This window comes from Opisthorchis viverrini, assembly GCF_000715545.1.
Source record: "Opisthorchis viverrini unplaced genomic scaffold opera_v5_141, whole genome shotgun sequence".
Taxonomy (NCBI): Eukaryota; Metazoa; Platyhelminthes; class Trematoda; order Opisthorchiida; family Opisthorchiidae; genus Opisthorchis; species Opisthorchis viverrini.
In genome coordinates, this window is record NW_008751798.1 from 572,819 (window position 1) to 595,422 (window position 22,604).

General features: G+C 43.4%; 1 protein-coding gene across 1 annotated transcript; it reads left to right on the forward strand.

Annotated features, from left to right (window-relative positions):
* Positions 1-3,538: 3,538 nt before the first annotated feature.
* T265_14093 (hypothetical protein) lies at positions 3,539-22,600 on the forward strand (the record flags this gene model as incomplete). Its single annotated transcript, XM_009172015.1, has 8 exons — positions 3,539-3,637; positions 8,075-8,188; positions 9,441-9,536; positions 13,340-13,497; positions 16,016-16,122; positions 19,152-19,283; positions 21,340-21,844; positions 22,585-22,600. Coding segments are annotated over 8 exons (1,227 nt in total), but the record flags the coding sequence as incomplete, so codon positions are not given.
* Positions 22,601-22,604: the final 4 nt, after the last annotated feature.

Here is a 22,604-nt window from a genome sequence, read left to right on the forward strand (position 1 = left end):
GGTGATTTTACATAAACAGTGCAGGATTTATACCTCAAAGTTTTCGAGCAAACTCCTCATTCGTGCTTTCAATTCATGTATGATTTTGGACATACCCTTCTACCTGCCCAAACGCCTCGCCAATAAGTCTCGGACATCTACGGTCGAATTCTGAGCCAGACAATTTGTCAGTCATCTCAATAACGGAAGATGTCATTACGCCAAACGTACGTTTTTTTACCTGCATACGATGCACCGAATGATTTCTCTCTGCTGGGCTTTTCGTAGTAAAGCGGAAGATTGCCCTTGAGTCTAGGAACCGCTGGTGGAGCCAAACGAAGCCAAACGCATTTTCTCACCAAGGGATTCACGTTGTGAATTCACTCCCACGGTATGCACATTACCTTCCTGTTTTTTATTGATATTTTGGCTAGCTCACATCAAAGAATGGAGACTCTGGATTTGAATTTTACGGTCATTAAATCGAATTAGTCTTCTTGTCTTTTCGGAAGGAATCTTGTACAACTTGACTTGAGATGTGAGCATGTAGGTACTCTTTTGCCAGCGCACATTGGTGCCGTCTTGCCTGGTCAGGCGAGCGCATTGAGCGAGGGGACGGGTTCTCTAGACGACTCAAACAACAGCCCAAAAGGTGCCCTGTCTGGGCCGACCCAGTGACCTGCTTTCCGGGCCACCTTTTAATACCTAAAACCTACCAATCAATTTTGTCTGAACACTGATGAGTATTTACGGAATTCGTCTTCAAGGTAACCCAGTAATTCAGTAGCTCGGAGTTCAGATTCCGGTACGGCAAACAGTGTGTACTGGTGGTGCACTCAGTGAGTGCACTTTACCGCTCGCAGTAAGGTGCTTCTACGGCCGAGATGCCTGTTTTGTACAACGTTGGCCAAACGTTCGGGCCACTTGCCGGTCCGGTATTAAGGCGAGCTCTGATTGGTCGCAAGCCTGGACCCAACAGCCAGTCATTGGCCAGCCAGCATTGGCCGAATGACGGTTGCCAATCCCGCATCCAGGAGGCGTCTGAATTTCCAGAAGGTTGTCACCGCATACACCATATATACGACGCGCTGCACAAGTGCTCTTGATTTGGTTTTTCGCGTTTTTTGGTGTCGTGCACATTTGGTGGTTGTTTTCATTGGTAGGCCAGCTTGGGAGGTTCAGATAGAGAACCAAGCTGAGGAACATACCGTCCTTGCATTCAAATTTGTAAACAACCGGTGAATTTACTGCTGGGTAAAGTTTTGCTGTTGGAAAGAAAGCTTTGTCAGGCCAAGTGAATAAGTTATCAAGTTGACCGAGTTTTGAAGCAGTCCGAGAACCAATCAGTGACATCTTTGGCGATTAGCCGACTTGATCAGCGCTAGATGTCGGTCTTTGCTGGGCACAATGGAATATTCCGTACATCTTGTTGGTCTGTTTGCTTTCAGGGCTGCAAGGACGTTTATTAAGTGGATCTAACCACGTTCGAGTTCTGTACTTTTAAACCCAGATCGTCACACTGATAACCACACACTGTCATGCGTCATCTGGGCTGATCTGAAACCGTTCTCTACAGCCTTGCTAACCCTACGCCCTCTATTCTCTTCAAGCTGGAACGTTGGAAGATTTCCACCGCCTCGGCCACCAGCACCTGTCGTGTCTGTCTTAGTATACCAACAACAGCTGTTGTTTAGGCAACCGCCGAACAAAACTGTTGATCATATCAGCACCTCTGGATTGTATCTACTACCGGAATGATCCGCACATGCGTATTCTCCGTTCCGGACACCAATGATTAGGGTACCTTTACACACTTACTGAATTGCACTGCTGTTTAGAACACATTAACAGAATGTCACCCCATTGGATGAACACACAAACATGGCGCATCCTAAGTGCAGCTCAGATTTCGGAAAAAATAAGTCACAATATCCGGCTCCTAGTGTTGTGAAGTCAAAATCAACCGTGGGTTCACGGGAAACTGCATAAAATGACATGTCCACAAAAATCGAACGCTATCATGATAATAGGAATGAGTAACCTTAAAAAACGAATGGTGTTAGTACTACACGTTGATTCACTGGAAGAATGACCACAATATTATATATAAAAAGCGCTCGCAATTAAACCCCTTGCTCACCACTGCATTCTACAAATTTGACGGACCACCAGCTTCGATTCTGCTCCTTCTGGAGAATTAGAATGGAACTTTGGTTTTATATTCCTGGCGAGACATACTACTCAAAAGGTTGCTGATAAATTGAGAAGTCCTGGACTTAACGGGGCTCAGATTGCAATAAAAAAATTTAGCGTCATGTGATTATACACCATAGAAAGTTTAAAGTCAAGACAGCCTATTGAAATAAAATGTTCCAGTCCGATTGCAATCGACTGCAAAACACCACTATCCACTACATCCGAAAGGTCCGATCACAAGATCTTGCTTCCCTAAGCTGTGTTGTGACCTTGAATTCAGCATACTGTTGATAATTCTACGCCGAAGACTTTTCAACAGCCTTATAAGTGATAAGTTGCGCAAAGAAATAAAGTCCGATCTCTCTAATATTAGACCAATCAGAAATACGGGGATGTTGGACGGTCTTTGTGCAGAACATCCAGTTGAGGGATACCGTTAGTACTAATATAACTTAACTTGGAGTTCATTTTTGCTTTGATGCTCTTGGAGACTGACGGCACATTTTTTATCGAGGTTTCTGGTTCAGCATTCCTCCGAAAAGTCATAGTGGCAGCAAACTTGTGGTAGGAGTTAATACGAACTTTTCAATCATACAGTCTGTCTCACTGAGCGTTGTGAGATACATATTTCATAACTGATCAAATTCACTGTCCCTTGCGTTCGTGAAAGTCCAGACGAGTGAACGTTTGCATCGTGGAACTTATAAACTGCAGCGAAAATTCTTCGTGTTGTTGGAGGTAAATTATTAGGAGAACCATCTCCGAACGTAACGGGACTATATAACAGCCAATGAAACAGCTGTTTTTCGTTGAGGCAGATTTCATTGGTTGTTTTTCATTCGGCCTTGACAGGTGAGTTGTATTCTTAGTGTCAATTTTGACCGCTTGTACGCGACATTGATCGATAGAGCAGCTGGCTCGCGCGTTCATTGACTTTTCTGGTTCAGCCAAGCGCGCCGGGCGATCAAGTGGCTATCCAGACCAGGGTTCACGGTAATAAGAAGGCATTAAGTGACTGTGCTCCACAACATAAAGCATAAACTTACACTGTTGGATATGATATCGATTGTGATTCACGAAAAATTATGTCGACACTCAGGTGGAAACCCTTTTACTCCAGAAAATATGTGGTGCTACCTGACGACCCATGTTTGCACTGAACACTCCCACAATATTCTCAAAGTCTTTGTACACTAATCTGCGTATAAATGAAACCGGAAACCCTTTTACTCCAGAAAATACGTGGTGCTAACTGACGACCCATGTTTGCACTGAGCACTCCCACAATATTCTCAAAGTGTTTGTACACTAATCTGCGTATAAATGAAACAATTAATGAAATTTATTTTACACGTTTTTGCAGAGGACTCAACTCCCGCTTTCGAACATTTTCTCGGATTGTTGGGGAGAAAAGTCCGATTGGCGGATTACAAAGGATACCTCGGAGGGCTGGACACGAAATGTAAGTCCACGTGCAAGATCTTTAAAAAGTACATACTTATCGTGGAGCACTGTCGTGCAAAATCACTGCAAAAACAGTATGGAATGAAGAAGCATGGCTCTGAAGATGTTTGTCAGGCACAGAACCGTTGACGTGGCGTCGTCGTTGTTTCGCTCAACGTATAATTGTGCAGTAGTAGGTGTACACATTATGATGGGATGCGGCCGGACTGAATCACATAGAACTCTTGCCAATATCAAAATCGTACAATCGTGGAGAGCGTTGCTCAGTCTTATCCCTCCCCCACTACCACGATGTTTACCTTCCCCTTGTTGTACTCAGTTATCCAAAACTTGGATCTAAAACAACTTGATTTATTTGGAACATTTGGAACGCCGACGTCGTGCATTTGAAGACATCTGAAGACACTTGACTTCCGAAGCTTACTGGGATGGATAACAAAACAGCTGTTTACTGTGACACCCTCAAGCATGACCTCAGCTCAAAAGAATAAGCTCCCATAGGTCTTCAACGGAGTATTCTTTATGACCTCTCAAAAGCCGCACACTTTTTGCTTGGCAATTACGTCCTCACGGTACTGATCTACGAATCACCTACGATAAAGCCTTTTATCTCACGGAACTCTCACTGGGTGACAATGGTTGGCGTGTTTCTTACGAGGACAAGCATTTATCTCGCACTGTGAGGTGTTCCACCAGTGAGCTGATGACAGGAATTAGGACTTAGGTGTTAGATGTCCCTCTGTCATCATATGACTCCAACTATCTTCCAGGCATGAATTGATATGTATATTGAGGTCGTGGTCGCTCTGCAGGGATATTAGTGGCAGTCTAGGTATCCCCAAGAAAAATCCTTAAACATTCTTTGTTTACTTCAAGAAGACATTTGACCTTGTCAGTCGAAAACCTCCGTAGACCTGTAGTGTCTGTAATCCGTTGTCAGATTTACCATTCTTCCTGAACTTGAACCACACTTTGTAATTGTCGTTCACATTGTATCATGACGTTTGTTTTAATGTTACGAACACACAAATTTCCGGTGCGACCTGCTGACTTCTTGCTGAACGAGCGTACTTACGCTCCGTTGAACTGTTTATTGACTGCTGAACCAGTGGGACCAAATCTCTGTGACTGTGTCAACTGTTGAACGTCACAATAAATCCCTGTGACATTTTTTAGCCGTGNGAAATCTCGACGAGTGAATATTTTCCTTTCACACCCAGTTACTGCATTTGGATCGGTGTAGTGGACTACTGGACCTACGCATTCGTGAGTCCCCATTTGGCTACTCATTCCCTTCCTATTGTGATTTTTGTGATTTTGCATTGGTTACTTTTGTTTGTTAATTTATCCGAACACGCTGATAAGGTCCTAGTCCGCTACATAATTGGGTCACGTCGGGCTCACCAATTATGTAGCGGACTAGGACCTTATCAGCGTGTTCGGATAAATTAACAAACAAAAGTAACCAATACAAAATCACAAAATCACAATAGGAAAGAGATGAGTAGTCAAATGGGGACTCACGAATGTGTAGATCCAAAAGTCTACTACACCGATCCAAATGCAGTAACTGGCTGTGAAAGGAAATATTCACTTGTCGGAATTTCCCACAGATGGTTCCGCGTGCGTAATATATTCCACGGTAGGAGAATTATTCATGGCTAAAAAATGTCACAGGTATTTATTGTGACGTTCAACAGTTGACACAGTCACAGAGATTTGGTCCCACTGGTTCAGCAGTCAATAAACAGTTCAACGGAGCGTAAGTACGCTCGTTCAGCAAGAAGTCAGCAGGTCGCACCGGAAATTTGTGTGTTCGTAACATTAAAACAAACGTCATGATACAATGTGAACGACAATTACAAAGTGTGGTTCAAGTTCAGGAAGAATGGTAAATCTGACAACGGATTACAGATACTAGAGACCGCTCTTTTGGGAATCAGTTATCTTCCGAAATTTGTCAACATCTTCCGGCGCCTGAAGGGAGAATTAAAACAGCGGTGCGTCTTTGCATATGCTCCTTTCACTCTTAATCCAACGGGCATCGCAGATGTGGCGTTCATGAAGGGCGATGCTGGCACGTAGTCTGAATATTGTCTTGATGGTTGACTACTCAGTATAGATGTTTGAGTGCGAGATGCATAGTCCACTAGATCAAACTTCACAGTCCGACTTCTGCGTAGGACTGAGTGCTGTTGGCAAATATGCACAGTAAACTGCACTTCTGACCGCACTCGTTTAGAACTGTTATTACGCAATTTGTTCTGCGCATCAACTCTGAGGAGACCTTATGCAGCAACCGGTGCCATATGGAGTATTCATAAATCCTTCTGACATCATGAACTGAACGACGCTTGTTGGCTATTGCACGGACTTTAGCTACCTCGAAAGGACACTCTCTGTTGACTTGACTATTGACTGTGAGCTTGGATCCCGTATAACGAACTCCGGGGAACCGGAGCCTGCAACCGTAAGTGAAGCTGCTAGTCCATATTGCGGCTGTTCTACTTGTCCTCTTGTACGGTACTGAGGCACTGTAAGTGTGTCGGCACGGAATGTCTTTCCTGAACAGGTTGAGGTGCTTGGTGCTTGGTGAGCTGAAAGATGGCTGGACACGGAGGCCCTCCTATGGGTTCGTTTCGATCGTCGGCGGTCATCATCATCATCAACAGCATGACATCAGCGTTCAAAACCGATGCTTCACTGAACGCATCGGTATTGTGTATTTGAAGTTCGTCTCAGTAAACTTGATCGGATGAATCGAATCAAGTCAAACTGTAGCTATCGACGGAGTTCCACGCGAGTGTATTCTTTTTCTGGCGTACTGATAAGAATGGTCACAGTCGGACAGCATCATGTTTAACTTTTATACTGTTCCTTCACGTTCTTAAACCGTTGAGTCTTCAGCGGGGACTATCTGTGGGTATCAGTTTGCAGACCAAGCTGAATACCAGTTGGCATTAGCTGACTTTGTATACGTGCCGTGTATGTAGCTTACGAATGGGGCGAGTCACCACAACACTTTCCGCACACGCTGTTCATCTCGGTTTAGTTAGCTACAAAACATGTACTGAGATTTCAATGGTTCCAGCTGCCGCAGTTTCCGCCACCGGGAAATGGAAGGTGTGGGAGATATAGACAAGCACTGGAGGCGATTGTATAACCAGACATTTCGGTAATATTAGCCTACTTATAGGTGTGTGTTCAATTGTGCCTGCCGATTCTGACACTCACAGGCCACTGTCCGGCTCAGTGCGAACTGTGTGTGGCAATACTCCCTGTGTGAGGAAGATCGTCAACTTCATTCGACGTGATAGGCCAACCTGAAAGCGGATACTAGCCTCTCAGGAACCTACTGAACTTGTTCATTCTCTATCTGCATAATTCCTTGCGGTGAAAAAAACAGTGAGATGAATGCCATTTGATCTAGTGGAAATACTGTTTCATCGGGGGAACCTTCATTCACGGTAGTTTTCTCTCGATCTTCCTTGTTGTTGGCTTAGGATTCTTCTGGTTTAGCATTCCCACCGTCTCTGTCGCTGTTTTTTGCCACTGTGATTTTGCAGTGAAGCAACTTTCCTCAGCACTGATAATAAGCTCTCAGTGATGGTGAGGAGCACAACCACGATGACGCTGTCGAGGATGGTCATATTTTATTCACGAGGTTTCTTCTCGTGCTTCTATGGACTATTTGTAATGGGTCATGCCTCCAGTTGATGTAACAGTTCACGTGTCTACGATGCATTCAAGAAGGCTGTTATATTGCATCAGCTGAGAGATGTCGTCTAATTGAGTAGAAGCGAGTTGCAAACTAGATCGTTTATAAGGATTGCATTTTAGGCAATTTCACCCAGGAGCTATTCAGTTCCAAGCAGAACGTACAACAACATTCCTTCACAGACAACCATCTTCGGTGCCCGAATTTCTCCCAGGAAGTGTCCGCCATTAGCGACTTATAATAACGATCTAACTAGCAATAAAGACCGGCGGGTAAAATTGTATGTGCAGGTAAATACTTTTTCATGGCTCTAAAAATACCCGTTTACGCGCAATACATCTAGGCCTCTCCATCGATAACTTATTTAGGGCTGAAATATGTGGAAACTTCGCAATGATTGTGGCTCTCCCATTGATTTTATCACAAGTAAGCACGTTTTGAGACGCTCAGCCGGGCTCGACTACAAATTTTTGCAATGAATTCATCAGGCCAGTAGTGCAAACGTGTATTTATGTGATGAGCATTTCGCGCTACCTTAAATTCAATCAGTTTTGAAGCTCTATGATGGTTCCCAAACTTGTGGCATTTTGGAATGCGGACTAAACTAAATCACGTCATCTTCAGGAAAGGATTTATTAGTAAAAGTGCCGGTAAAGATCAAATTCATTGGTTGTTGATCGGGTGGCCGTTGATCTGTTCGCCGAGCTTCACCATTAGCGTGCAAACGTTTCGTCACCATGCGATGAGACATCAGTGCGCAGTTGGGTGGGTACTTCTTCTGTGTCTGCGTGCATGTATACAGCATTCGAAAGCTATCTGTTATCTTCTAACGTGACTGACAACTCGAAGTGTCACGAATTTAGTGAATCTATCGGTCCGCTTAGGATCTTTGTTGCGTTGTGGTCTGCGTTCCTTTTTGTTGATTGGTTATCCCAACGCCTTCGATTTTTAGTACCTTGTTCTCTCTGGCCTTGCTTTGCATTGCGTTGTGGTCTGATATTCTCTAGTGTGATTGTTGATGATGTCTCTCCGTATGGTGACGAAACGTTGGTAAGCCAATTGCCAAGCTCGGCGAACAGATCAACATCCACCTGATCGACAGCGAATAAATTCACTCCTAGCTACCAATATCTCAACGCACTAGCAAAGCTCAAATTCACACTTAAATGTTTGCGCTCCATTTGAATGACCGCGCACGTGGTTCTGTCCTGCCAAACTTGGGCCATGAATTTCTTTGCTGTGGAGTCTGTAGCCAGAGTTCATTAAAGTTGCTTTCACGACGAGATACCTACTCCAATCACCCTTGTTCCACTTTACTTTATTCTGCATTTACTTTGGACTAAATGGATCCAACAAAGATGAAACTGGGAATAAGGGCACGGTATGGCTTATCCCGAAAAAAGGCAGTTGCACACCTCACGTGGTTTTACAATTGGTAGTAGAAGTGATCACGTAGCACTGTGGGTGATGCTGTCCTAACCTTGTCTGTTGCGCTATTCGAACTCTCTTTCCAATCCCATATGGCCCCTTTGGTAAGCAAACACGAAAAACAGTCGTAAACGTGGAAACTCTTCAACTACCTCTGCTTTGTCCAACAGTTCAATTGTATTTGGGTGTCAGTTTATTCACCGGGGTACGCATTTTAGCGGCAACACCAACCGAGGTATCATCGTCAGTGCAAGGCTGAGTGGATCAAAATCATCGGTATAAGCAGACGTGATTTGTTTACCAAACTTTAATTAACAATTAGGAATTGTTCGAACACAGACTTCCACGAGCTGAGTTTAGGGAACTCAAAGTGAAATAGTCACAGATCAATCACTGCCTGTCAGCCCCTTGGGGATGGAATGATGGTGATTCTCGGGAAATGGCGAAACCCGTTTTTCAGGACTTCCTAGCCTTTTGTCATCAACGGCTTTCACGTAGATGATAAAATTTCAGTCGGTATTTGGACCTTATTCACTGCTTCAGCTGTTATTTTCTTACTATTCGCGCACTTAGAGATATAGAACCAATACACTGGTCAATCGTCTTCCGTACATTGGATCTAACTTTCCTTTCCATCTTGCCCTGTCCAGCCCAGCCAGATATCCAAAGCTACGTTACCGAATTCGCCGGGTTCGATGTGATGTTTTTGGTATCCACCATGCTACCGTTCCAAAACAACACCGAAGACCAAGTAAGGGGAGATGAATTGGATTCCTCGTCTATCTTTTAGTTTATACTGGCTGGTTTTAAAGGGGTGTATTCCTGACTTGAAGAACGAATTTGAACTTGCCCACTAACATCCATTTTTTCGTTCATCACAGTAGTTCATCCGGTGCAAATCGAAGCCAGACGTGATTTCCTCCATAATTATAACTACTAACAAAGATATCAGTAGCCAAAACTGTATCTTCACTCCCACAGGAAGCATAGTTGAAAGACGAATAGTTCAAGATAATGAGTGGCCTAGTTGGTGTGTTAAAACTCACCAGAAAAGGTAAAATTTGCCCAACTCTCCGACAAACGCTCCCATGTTTTTTTCTATGCCGCCTACTGCCACGTCACTCTCAACTTCTGGAGTTCTTTTCGGTAATATCGGCCTGTATCAGCACCAGCCCAATGTCGACTGACCTAGTGTAACGGTGATACTACTGGTGGGGAGGCATGCGAGTAGTATGTTTTGTTCTTGTAAATTCGCTTTTCGTCTCTTGAAAAGGGAGATCTGTTGCGGAATTTGTGGCGTTTGCTTGGATTTGAGCAATGAATGATTGGAGTTAATGAATATCCAGGAAAGTTCAAGAAGACGCGTTCAGGGGAAGATGGATGTCCAGTTTTTGTAAATAAGATGCATATGAGAGTTTTGCTTCCCTGTCCAATAGTCTGTAACTGGTCAGTTGGCATTTTCTGATAGATAACGCCGCAGCGAAGGCCTCCTTCCTTTCAATAGTAGTGTCACCAACAATTATATTTGTAGTCCGTACCTAGAACGCTGTGGACCATACGAACGGTTTCCTTTTATTTATTGTGATAACCGAAAATATTTCGGTCCAAACCATCCACCCAAGTAACGTATCAATCAGTCAAATCTAGGTGTTGCCAAATGCGTGGCGGTTCACTATCTAGTCAAAAATGGCTATCGAGCACTTCTGGAGCCTTCTTATGTTGAGTTTATCGTTTAGGCTGTAACGAAAACGTCCGTAGCTTCTCGTGATAGTCTCCATCGCCTTTGGAGGGGATGTTCCCTCTTACGTGTCCATAGTGTGTATCAGGAGGGGTTATGCGGGGCAGAAATATCAACACAGCCTTTTTGGATTGATCAACTTTATAACGATTCCGCGCCCATTCATCTACTCCCCTCCAAAGAGCAACAACATTTTGCCTTCGAACTCGGCGGCGATTGCATGCCTCAGAGTATTTGCAGACAGATCACTTCACACTTTATTCAGACCGCAGTCAAAGTTGAACCTAATTTCCGAATTCGTACAATTCAGTCGTGACCACGATGAAGATGTCTGGTGTTTGCAACCGTGCATTATTATTGCGTCGTATGCCATGTTTTTGGTAGAACATGAATTGCATATTTCCACTGTGTTCTCCACCTCATAATATAAGCTACGCATTGTTAAGGTTTACTTCGTAGAGCCTGAGTAGTTTCTAGGGCTATGTCGAACGTTATCCCTAACGAAAATCATGCCGGAAGACAAACAATTTTCATACCAAAACCTAGATTTTTAAACACATTCGAAGAAGGGGAGAAGGTAGACATTCTTAATGCACTGCTCGTAAGGTTGCTGAAAATCCGTCGACAGTCCACGACCGGTTTTGCCCTTCTTGGGGCTCATCAGATAGGCACCGTCCCCGAGTTTCCGCCAACTTTATGTACTAACTGAAACCAAATTGCATCAAGTTAGCGAAATACACTCATTTGCAAACAAATTTGGTTTTGCGAGAGACTCACCTGGAATCCAGCTGAATCTCCCGTTTGTGATGTTTTCAGGCAACTGAATGTGAATCACAGCGAGAGATTCAGTTGGGTTCCAGGTGAGTCTCTCGCAAAACCAAATTAGTTTGCAAATGAGTGTAGTTTGCTAAGAGGAGAAAGTGTTTTTGGTCCTTAACTAGTCGCTGGTGAGGTCGAAGAAGCTGACTGATGAAGATGATGATGATGATGTCACCAAAAAGTTATCTTTATTATAGGACCAGTCAGTGCTGGTGTTGGTCAGACAGGAGTGGAAACTCCGTCCACCAATATTGATAGATTCTAAGGTCGATGGTGTAAACACATACGGTGGTGGGCTGACTGCCATTGAGCAGATTCCTTCGCAGCATCAGAGGTTTCAATCCTCTCGGGGCTCCTTTGTCAATAGGGTGATACAAATTACCCAAAACCTTAATAATGTGGGAACAAGCAAATACCAGAGAGAGAGAGATTCGGTCATTTTTCAATCGGGATTTTGCCCAATACATAACGTCTGGCTATGCTAAAAAGTCGATAAGCTCTGCACATCTGTTTCATCCTTGATGAAACTCATCAACAGTGCGCATCTCAAGAAACTCAATGTAGTTTCAGGACCTGCAACCCCCTGGCTAGTAGTTTGAAAGCTCAACGGCTTGTTAACTCGCTCTCAGAAAGGACGTAGCGTCAGGTACATTCACAGTTCGCCTGTCAACACTTCAGAAATGTGGGCACTTGTTTACTCCTGTCAACTAACTTGCTAAAAACCCATTTTATGATTACATTTAAATATTTTCCATAAAGGAAACTACTCACAGGGTTGCTGAGAACTCTCCGACCTTGTGAGTAGTTTCTTTTATGAAAATATATCTCGAATATCGTGCCAGCTGAATCATGAGGCGGCCTGTGTGCAGCACATTCAGCTGGAGAGCATCATAAACGAGAGATTCAATTGAGTCTCCCGTGAAAATCAAATTGATTTGCAAATGAGTGTATTTTTCGTCCTACTATATTCATTCAACCAAGTCAGAATCCTGGCTGTATAGTGGTGATATACAGTTCTCATCTAAGACAAACGACATAAAGACATGCCGGTGAGCGGAACATCGTGATGGAAAAATGTTTCCGACTTGTATATTTAGATTTGATTACATAGTCTTGGGCTTAGACATGAAAGCACAGAACCGGTAACAATCCTTAATTAATCTGTGAAATACCCAACTTTCGAAATGAAATACTGATGAAGTACAAACCATTTATGGCCTTTTGCATAAATGCAAATCACAGCAGCGCAAATTTTGGTAACAAAAGGGGGAAAGAGGAAAATCTTGTGATCATTTTTAACCTGTTTAGTCCTCCGCATCGTGAAAAATTATTCCATGGCGAGTGCGCAGCTACTACTGAAATGCTTGTGGACACATTGAATGGTGACGTTTGGGTGAAGAATCATATAAATTTGGCTATTTCCTATTTCGGAAAACAGTTATTCCAAGCTATACTTGCGTTCAACTCAGGTAATTTCAGGAGTATTCAAGTGTGTCATCGCACCTACTTGTTGAGCCCACAGAGCTGACTGTATTCTCTGGAGGAATTACCAGGGTGCTTCTCAACCAAATTTGCAAGCAAATTTGGTTTCCCGAGAAACTCACCTGGAATCCAGCTGAATCTCTTGTTTCTGATGTGTATTTCGCTAATTTCGTGCACTTTGGTTTCAAGCAGAACATAAGGTTGATGGAAACTCGGGGACTGCGCCTACCTGATGAGCCCCAAGAAGGGCAAAACCGGTAGTGGGCTGTCGACGGATTTTCAACAACCTTATGAGTAGTGCATTACGAATATTGTTACTTCAACTTGTTCATGTAGCATGACTTTGTTAATCATTCAGGCTCTTTTCGTCCCTTTGAACGGTGCGCAAAACATCACTAATGTTTGGTTCTGAAATGTACCGAGCATCGAAACTATGGAATCTTTCTTGAAGAATGCTGATGCCTCGTAAACACCAGCCGTGTGTGCGAATACCTAGCTTGTTTTCCCCATTGCAGATATTAAGAAAGCGACATATCGGGAATAGCTCGGTAACGATAGTGTTTCAAGAGGAAGGGGCACCAGCATTTGAGGTGGACTCAATTGTCTCACGGTTCCAACAAGTACTCATTATCGTTCATCTAGTTCATGATGAAAACGGAAAACCCGGCTACAAGTAAGTACTGGTCACCATTTTATCAATCGTGACTGAGTGTGAATCCCAGTGGTCATTTTTCTCAAACTGTACGAGTCCTATATCATTGTTCTGGCTTCATCTTTACCCATTCAGACATGGTAGATAAAACAACGCTGCCGAATGTCCCCTGTATGCGTTACCAGTTCGTGTGAGGAAAACTTTGTCTCACCTAGTGAAACAGGCTGAAAACGCAATTTTATTGACCTCACATCATTTCCCCTAATCGCACTCATCAGGAAATGACGAAGTTACCGGAAAGTGATCGGTCATACCGAGCACATCAACGCACCTAATATCTGGCCATCTCTTCAGCTTTCGGGAAAGAAATATGATAAATTTATTCAATTGTTTTCCTGTATTTAGTTTGGGGAGAAAAGCGTAATAAACATAGTTCAGAAGAGCAGTAAAGATACTGCAATCAAATAACGGCCGGTGGCAAGATATTCCATGTCGTACATGGAAACATCTTATCAAATATCCTGGAATGAGAAACAGCACGTAGTGTGCGGTAAAAAAACTCACTGCAGTTTTTACTCTTCTGTGCGGAATGTTTACAAAGTGTTGTGTCTCATACCAGGAGAGTTCTTCCCACATACGCTGAAACTAAAAACACCAAAGGTCCGTCAGCCTTTTTGAGAGCTCGCGAATTGTGGGCTTTAAGTACTGACCCACTCATCTTCCCGAGCCTAGATGACAGAGTCTCAGCTAAGTTCAACTAGACCTTTCGAAATTTCTTGACATGCTTATGTGGTCCACGGTAAGCAGGGCACAACTGAGTATCTATTCAAGCAGATTTCCGGGACACTTCCCAGCTTACCTGCACTTGGTAAAATTGAAATCTGGATTCGATTCTTGAGAACTTGATACGAAGTGATGACCAGCAGGACTGCTCGAGCGTCTAGTTTACTCGGTATAAAAATCTCGCTTTTTAAAGTCTCTCCAAGCAGATGTTGGCCGTGGAGGTAGTCTTTGAGATCGTTTAAAATCTGAGGTGTACAAATAAGGACATCTGATTCAACCAATTCTTCAAACTTGTCCTTAATAATCAGGAAAGACAATGATTATCCAGCCTCTGTTTGTCTGGTGGAGTGGGTACCAGCGTCAATGGACATTCTGTCGTAACCGCCTAAATGGTATTTGATTTCCGCTGAGATTTCAGCTGCAACTGCGTCTTCATAGCCTAATTGAATGCTTCTGAGACCGTTTTGATCACATGCTTGTCTGAAGTAATTTCTCAGAAAGGAATTCTCCGGTATCCTCTCATATATTCGGTATATTCGTACAATTATATTGAGTATTGAGTATTACCAAATGTCACATGACTATGAATCAATGGGTAGCTCAGAAGAGCGAAAATTTCACCGCATGTATGAAACTCCCTTTCTAAAAGCCATCATCCGAGTATCCAGTGAATACTTCATGTGTTATCAGTTATTGAAGGGTGAGGGGCACCAAGTTCGTTCTAGGTGAAAGCTGGTGATACTACTGATCAGCCGTTCACGATCAAACGGTAAAGTGTGCAACCACTGACTGGAATGTCGCGGTTTTTTTACTTTCTGAGCTTCTTAGGATGCACAGCGTTGATGAGTCCCAACAAGCGTTAAACAACTGTACAGTGCTTCCCGGCCTTCCAGTTAAGGTTGGCTTCACTGACAGCATGAAATCTCTCTAGTGGGAAACCTTATAAGTAGACGAAAATGAGAGAGTGGGTTATACACTACTGGAAACCTTATAAGTAGACGAAAATGAGAGAAACATAACATCATTGTTGGTCGGTGGCTTGTTCGCTGAGCTGGGCAAAATGATTGCAAACGTTTCACCACCAATCGATGTGACATCATCAGTGCGTTGTGGATCGTAGCGTTGGGTCGGTGTTAGTGCGTTGAGTAGTGTTGTGTGTGTGCGTAAATGTATATGCTATTAGCCGGGGTTGACCTTAGATCACAATTAGCTGTTCGGTCGGTTCTTTTGCTTACTCCGTTATCCTGGGTCCTGACTGATCGCTGACCATGTGACCTTTGAGCTTGGCCCCTCCTACCCTCGTGCTCCGGTCGATACCGGAGTGATCTCTGGTGTTGACTCCTCTGGGTTCCGGCCTAAGACTTTTTATTCCAACCTTGATCCAACTCCAAGGAGTTTCTTGCTTCTTGTGAACCCGATATTTGGCTCTCCTTGAGTATTCCAGCGGAGGAGTTGGTCCTTTTCACGTAGTGGTGCTTGAAATGAATCCATTTCAATGCATCGGTTGGTCGAATCAGCCGTGGGGTGCCATTTTTCCAGATATTCCCGTGTCTCGTGTCTCCGTGTGCCAAAAGTTTCGCGTTTTCCAGATTGAATTTGTTGCTCTCTTGGTCTTCGTGTGTAGTTATCAAGCATAGGGGCTCATGTCATTCTCCTCTTTAGCACACCACTGTACTGCTGACACGTCATGTGACCTTATTTGTGTTGCTGAAGTTAATCCAAATTTCAACATTTTTCATATGATATATTTTGACAGGGTTGCTGTTTGTCGCTCCAGAGATATTCCGCCTTTCGGTCCAGCATATTCTGCAGATCAAGTGTTTGAACACAACCAAGATTTTGCAGCGTTTCTGTTGGTCAAAGGTGAGTTGATGGAGTTGGACTTTGGTCCATTGGTGAGGCAAAAGGATGTTACACGGAACTTTATCCTTATCAAACTAGCATCATGAAAGCCAAGATTCCGCTAATGTAACTAATTACTAAACCAACGAATTGAAAAATTAGTCGTTATTTTGACCGGAGACATTCGAGGTTAATCAATAGCCTGAAGAAGTTCATTGCAACGCGTCTCATCAACACTTTCCAAATGGTTGAGCACAGGTGTTTTTCAGTTCGACGTAAACCCCATTGCACACAGCTCACTTGTAGAAATCTGCTTGGCCAAGGTGAAGCAACTGCTCATCACATAGTGTCAAGTTTTGAATTGTCCATCTTTTTTATGGTCATTTGAGGTGTCCAATATTCTGCACAAAGAAATCCAGAAAATAAACGTCGTCCTGAACAGATTCAAAAGTTTACTCTGATTAGTATGACTGCAACATTAGGTTACTTTTCTACTTGAAAGGAATAAACTGGTGCGCATTTATGCCTTCCGAGCGTAAGTGAACTTACACATTGTCTGCTTTTGCTCCTGTAAGCTACAGGATTTTGAGTGTCACCATAAGACAGCCTATTCCCGTCCGAGAGGTTTCATGCTTTTACTGGCTTTGACTTCTTGCGTTCTTATTTATTAGACTTTTGGTGGCTACATCAGCTGAGATTCCATAAATGTTCAACAATGTATTTCCCCGAGGGAATCCTATACGAGAGCTCGATAATACGGCCAGATTAGACCCTCTCAAATCTGATTTAGTCATTTGCAGCTATCAGAATAATCACGCCAGGTTGGTTCACAACAGTCATTTCACTAAAAAACACCTAGACGTACTAAAAGCTTCATGAGCAAACCTTATTAGGAGCGAATATACACTCGTGTGCAAACTAATTTGGTTTTTCCAGAGATTTACCTGGAAACCAGCTGAATCTCCCGTTTGTGATGTTTCCAGGTAACTGAATGTGCTGCACCAGGCCGCCTCATGTTTCAGTCGCTACGATATTCGAGATATCGCGATACATGTATATGTTTGCAATGTACTACTCATCATGAGGCTGAATATCCGTCGACAAGCCACGACCGGTTTCGCCCTGTTCGGGGCTCATGAGGTAGGCGCAGTCCCCGAGTTTCCGTCAAACCTATGCTCTACTTGAAACCAGATTAGTTGCAAAGGAGTGTTTATTCGCTAATTTCGTGCAATTTGGTTCTAAGTAGAACATAATGTTGACGGAAACTTGGGGGTTGCGTCCACCTGATGAGCCCTCAAAAGGGCGAAACCGGTCCTGGGTTGTCGACGGATTTTCAGCAACCTTATGAGTAGTGCATTACAAACATACACATATAAGGAACGGTTCATCTCCATCAGAAGACCTGGAATCTGCGTCTCTTTAACCTCTGGACCATTCTAGACGATTTTGGTGATTTTGGATGGACAAATAACAGGACGGACTTTGTAGGATGAGTTTATCCCTTTTCGTCCTTTATTTTCAAGCAGGCAGCATTGCAAATACTTTCAAAACATTAGATCAAACGATTTTAAATCTGGTTCAGTGGACAAGAACGCCGACGCACCCGGGAGAGTGATATAAAACACAATGAATTTCACAATCATTTCAAAGTGAGCATGCAGAGTTCAACGAACTCAGGGGTTGGTTCCCGGGAAAACTTTGACCGCGTTCTGTAATTCTGGCATCTAACCAACCTCAAGGATATAATCGCCTTGCGATTAATTTGATGAGCTCACCAATCGACTTTTGAATTGATGGTCCATCTCGATAGTTTGCCGTTAGACGCATTTTGAGTTATACTTCGATTGCCAAACGCGTAGACCCCTAGCTGTTTGGTTTCATTTAAGCGGTAGAGGTGCAGAAACTAGTTTTTTGGACAAAATCAACACACTAGAACTTAAAGCAAACAGATTGGTTACATTCGACAAAATGTCCTGGAAATTATTCTGGGGATATAAGCTGCATGAAGTAGTCAACTTCAAATTTTATCGCATCTACCGACACTATGTGGCGCGCACTAACTTGTCTATGCTTAGAGGTGCCCCGTGCATCGCTGTCTTGCGGTAACTTGCCCACCTCAGACTGCACACAGGGCTTTTTGCCAAAAGTGGTTGTACTACGGCGAAAAATTTTGGTGAATTTGAAACCCGGAGACCTTCTTTGTGTGAAAAAACTTCCAATGTGGACGACCAACGGTGCGGTTTATTATGCGGGGACCAGCTCCATCTCCCCAGGGTTTTTCTGACCCCGTACCGAAAATTCGCCTGTATCAATCAGAATTTGTCAATACAAAAAAAATAATCTTTATGGGTTTCTCTTTTATCATCAAGTTTACTGAAAGTGTTTAAAAATCATCGTAGCCCGTTAGGTACCGCGTGCCTTTGAGCCTTGTGCGGTGTATATATTTGTACACATTTACCGACTAAGGATAGATAAATCTGAGTTTTATATCCGTCCGATTGAGCTGAAACGTCAGTGGTCCAAAAGTCCGCCAAGTGGATGCTGTGCGACGGAGATGCAACCTGTGCCGTTCTTCTCAGGCCTTGAATGTTACATATCGAAGTCAAGATACGCAACGCACTCAGAAGCATCAGAAACGGAGATCTACCACTGGATGGTTCTGATTGTTCCTTCGAGACAGCACCGATATCGACATGTTAGTCTGTGACCATATCTTTCCACACATCGTTGAGAACGCTACACCTAAGTAGTTAACAGAACACGAGACAACTCAGTGGTTGAGGCGACAACTCACGGACCCTGGTTTGAACTCAACCTCAGCGTCATGACTGCTCCTGTCACTCGGCATCCTGGCAATATTCCATCCCTCGAGCCTCATTCAGGTGAATGACAGCTAGGCACCTGAAGAGTGTTACCCACGAACCATTGCTATTTAAAGTGATTGATAGACTAGATAGTTCCCCTCTGACCAAGGTCTTAAAGCGGGGCGATGCGAAGTTCAGTAGTCTTATGTATGCATCAGTTGCTCATTATATCTGATGAATTTTCAGCTATCAACGGGGCTAATGCTGCTATGAAGGGCGAAAAACTTCTCAAAATTGTCAGACGGTCTCGTGCCGCATACTTGGATCAACTGTTTCGTGATTACGCTTCCGCACCCGAATCGGATCGGAAAAGGAACAGTAAGTCAGTAGTGTATCATCATAATTTTGGGATGCCTGCAGGAGCCCTGATTACGTCGTTATATGAGTCTGTTCCAAGTCCAGAAGAATAAACCGACCTATCCGACGAAGAGTTTTTCCTCCGTCCCTCCCGAAAATCCTTCGTTGTTTATAACTTACTGTTATTGATTTGTCGTTACTTCTTCGGTCATTTTTGCTCAGTTCATTCTACAGGGCTGTTAGGCAACCTATAGACTCTGAATTTTGCACACTGTATGTGATTAAATAAACAAGCATATGTGACTAACACGTGATTAATACCACTGAAGATTCTCAGTCCAAGCTTTGAACGTAGGCCCAAGATTCCTATCTGTTTGCCAATTTCTTATTCCTAGAGACTTGTTAAACAGGAAGTTGTAAATTACATTTATCCATCCATTTGCTGCGATGTACATGTCATTTGATTCGCCAATCTATGGTATCTGCTGCCGACCCGCTCCAGTGCCTAGTTGCCGAAAAAAAACACAACAGCTATATTTCGAGCAAGGGAGTGAGTGCGTGAGAGTGCGAGAGCAAAAGTTACAACGGCCCCATGCTATTTAAGGGAGACTTTCGGACATTGATCTAGACTGTCTGATAGGCGTTAGTGAACACTTATCAACATCGATCGTGCCTCTATGAAATGCCTGAATGCTGATCACATTCGGTCGCGCTTCTGTGGCGTGCATGAACACTCATCGGCTTTTGCTGAATTGATTGAATGATTGACTGGCCTGGATGCTTGTCGACTTTCCTATTGAGATTTTTTGGTGGAGTTTTAGGGCCCCAGTAGGTTCCGGGCGTTCTGGGATTACTTTCAGGGATCTGATCTTCCTGAAAGAAATGCTTTTTCTAGGCGCTCACCATTTCTACTTGACATTTGCGTCAGTTCAATCCACCTAAGTTGTGTCCAATAAGCCAAGACTATGTATCACAGAATTCCAGGATGGTTTAATATTGGAAGGTTCTGGACGACTTGGCTGATTCCTTGATAAAACTAAATACAGTGTGAAAAGTGGAAAAGGCCAAAATGGGACTTATCGATTCATGACAGCTGCTGAGAGTTCCTGAGTGAAGGTCCGAACGCGGGATGTGTCTTCTCTACAGTATTGCTGCTACGCATGTTCTGTAATTGTCCATGACCTTGTGGGGTTTGGTTGACCTCCTGTCTTGTGTGTGTGTGTGTGTTCTGGACCGAGTTGCACTCGTATCTACTGTGTGCGATGTGAAAAGAGTGTCTTCTCTTGATTGACAGATGCACAAATTTGATTACAAATTAACCTGATGTAGACAAATGTGGACAAGACAAATGGAAATTTCAATGTACATGTCGGTCAAGTTTGAGAATGGGACAGGATTTAGTCACATGATTTGGGCGTTTGTGACGCGTAATCTAATCTAGGCGGCCGATGTACCAAACAGCTCAAGCTGAAGGTTGAAGGAACAAGGCAGTGATCGGTACAGTTTCACTCAAGAAAATTGGTGTGCTTGCACAAAACAGTTTGCTTCGACCAGGCCTTAACCGGAAAAGTCAAGCACAGATACTCCAACCTCCGTTTTATAAAACCGTTTTCTCCTCTGGATGGTTCAGTCTAACATATTTAGTGTTCTATTTAGTACATATTCAGACCTTTCGCTCGATTTGGTATCGTAATCAGTAATTAGGTGATACCCTCAAACTTTACTTTCCTATGCCAGTTTCTTGTTGTTCGTGTGACTCGTCCAATTACCACAAGTACCAAAATTTCTCTCATGCTCATTCTCATGAACTTCATGAATCAGGATTTTATTGTGGTTGGGATAAAGCATTATTTGTCGTAAATACTATATATTGTACTATTGCTATCATACTTGGCGAAAAATACAATGTATACCACTAAAATTGCACGAACGGTGTAAAAGAAGATTGAGTGATCATCTTGACTGACCACTTAGGGTTGAGTCCCATAAGCCACCGCATGTGCCAAAAACTCCGCCCCTGTCGAAGTTACTTATACCATCCACGTATATCTCTTGTTCTGAATTCTTCCGAATTTAGGAAAGTTCTCACACTTGAGGTTATTCGGTCAAAAGATGCAACCTCATTCGACAACAGAGCTTCCGACAATACCAATCAGATCATACAGACGACCGGACAACGTCGATGGTTCGTCAGCTGTTTGCTCCTCGGGACCAAATGAGATCATCGTTGGTGAGAGTGGTACACAAAAACTTCTGGATTCAGGAGAGGATATTTGGAAAGATATCACCAGCAATATCGAAACCCAGCAATTTGCAGAAGCCTTCCCCGTTACCCTATTCGACGTGCACACCGTCTATGGCTGGCAAACAGCAAGTACAATTCATCGCTTTTCACCATCCGGTGATGGCCTGGCAGCTTTCCCATGGAACACTTCAACAGACTGCCAAATGACTTTATCAGTCAGCCGATATTGGGTCACTTTCAGTTCACATGACAAGGGTAAAACAGCCATGAACCGTCTGATGTTTGCGATCAAAACTAGCTCTATTTTTGCGTTCTCCGTGGGCAAGGATGAAGGATCGTGAGTTGTTCTTGGTACACACACATTAAAATCCATTTTAGGTTCATATGAACGTCCAAAAGTTAAGGCGAAAATCTTATTCTTCCCCAGTTTTGACTGTTTCATTTACCTGAATGATGGAATTCAGCTTCGGCCTTGATGACAGTAATGGCTACAGTAGTTTCAATCGATAAACCCCACTCTGGTGTCAATATTTGTAAAGCGAATAGCGTCGGACGCCTTCGAATGATAGTAAGGATTCTAAAGGCGTCAACAAAGCATTCAGATTGACCGTTGAGACAGTGGAATGGCCTGAGAAAATATTGATTTCTTTGAGAAGTGAAAAAAACTGGAAGAAACATGGATGGTTCTGATTGTTCCTTCGAGACAGCACCGATATCGACATGTTAGTCTGTGACCATATCTTTCCACACATCGTTGAGAACGCTACACCTAAGTAGTTAACAGAACACGAGACAACTCAGTGGTTGAGGCGACAACTCACGGACCCTGGTTTGAACTCAACCTCAGCGTCATGACTGCTCCTGTCACTCGGCATCCTGGCAATATTCCATCCCTCGAGCCTCATTCAGGTGAATGACAGCTAGGCACCTGAAGAGTGTTACCCACGAACCATTGCTATTTAAAGTGATTGATAGACTAGATAGTTCCCCTCTGACCAAGGTCTTAAAGCGGGGCGATGCGAAGTTCAGTAGTCTTATGTATGCATCAGTTGCTCATTATATCTGATGAATTTTCAGCTATCAACGGGGCTAATGCT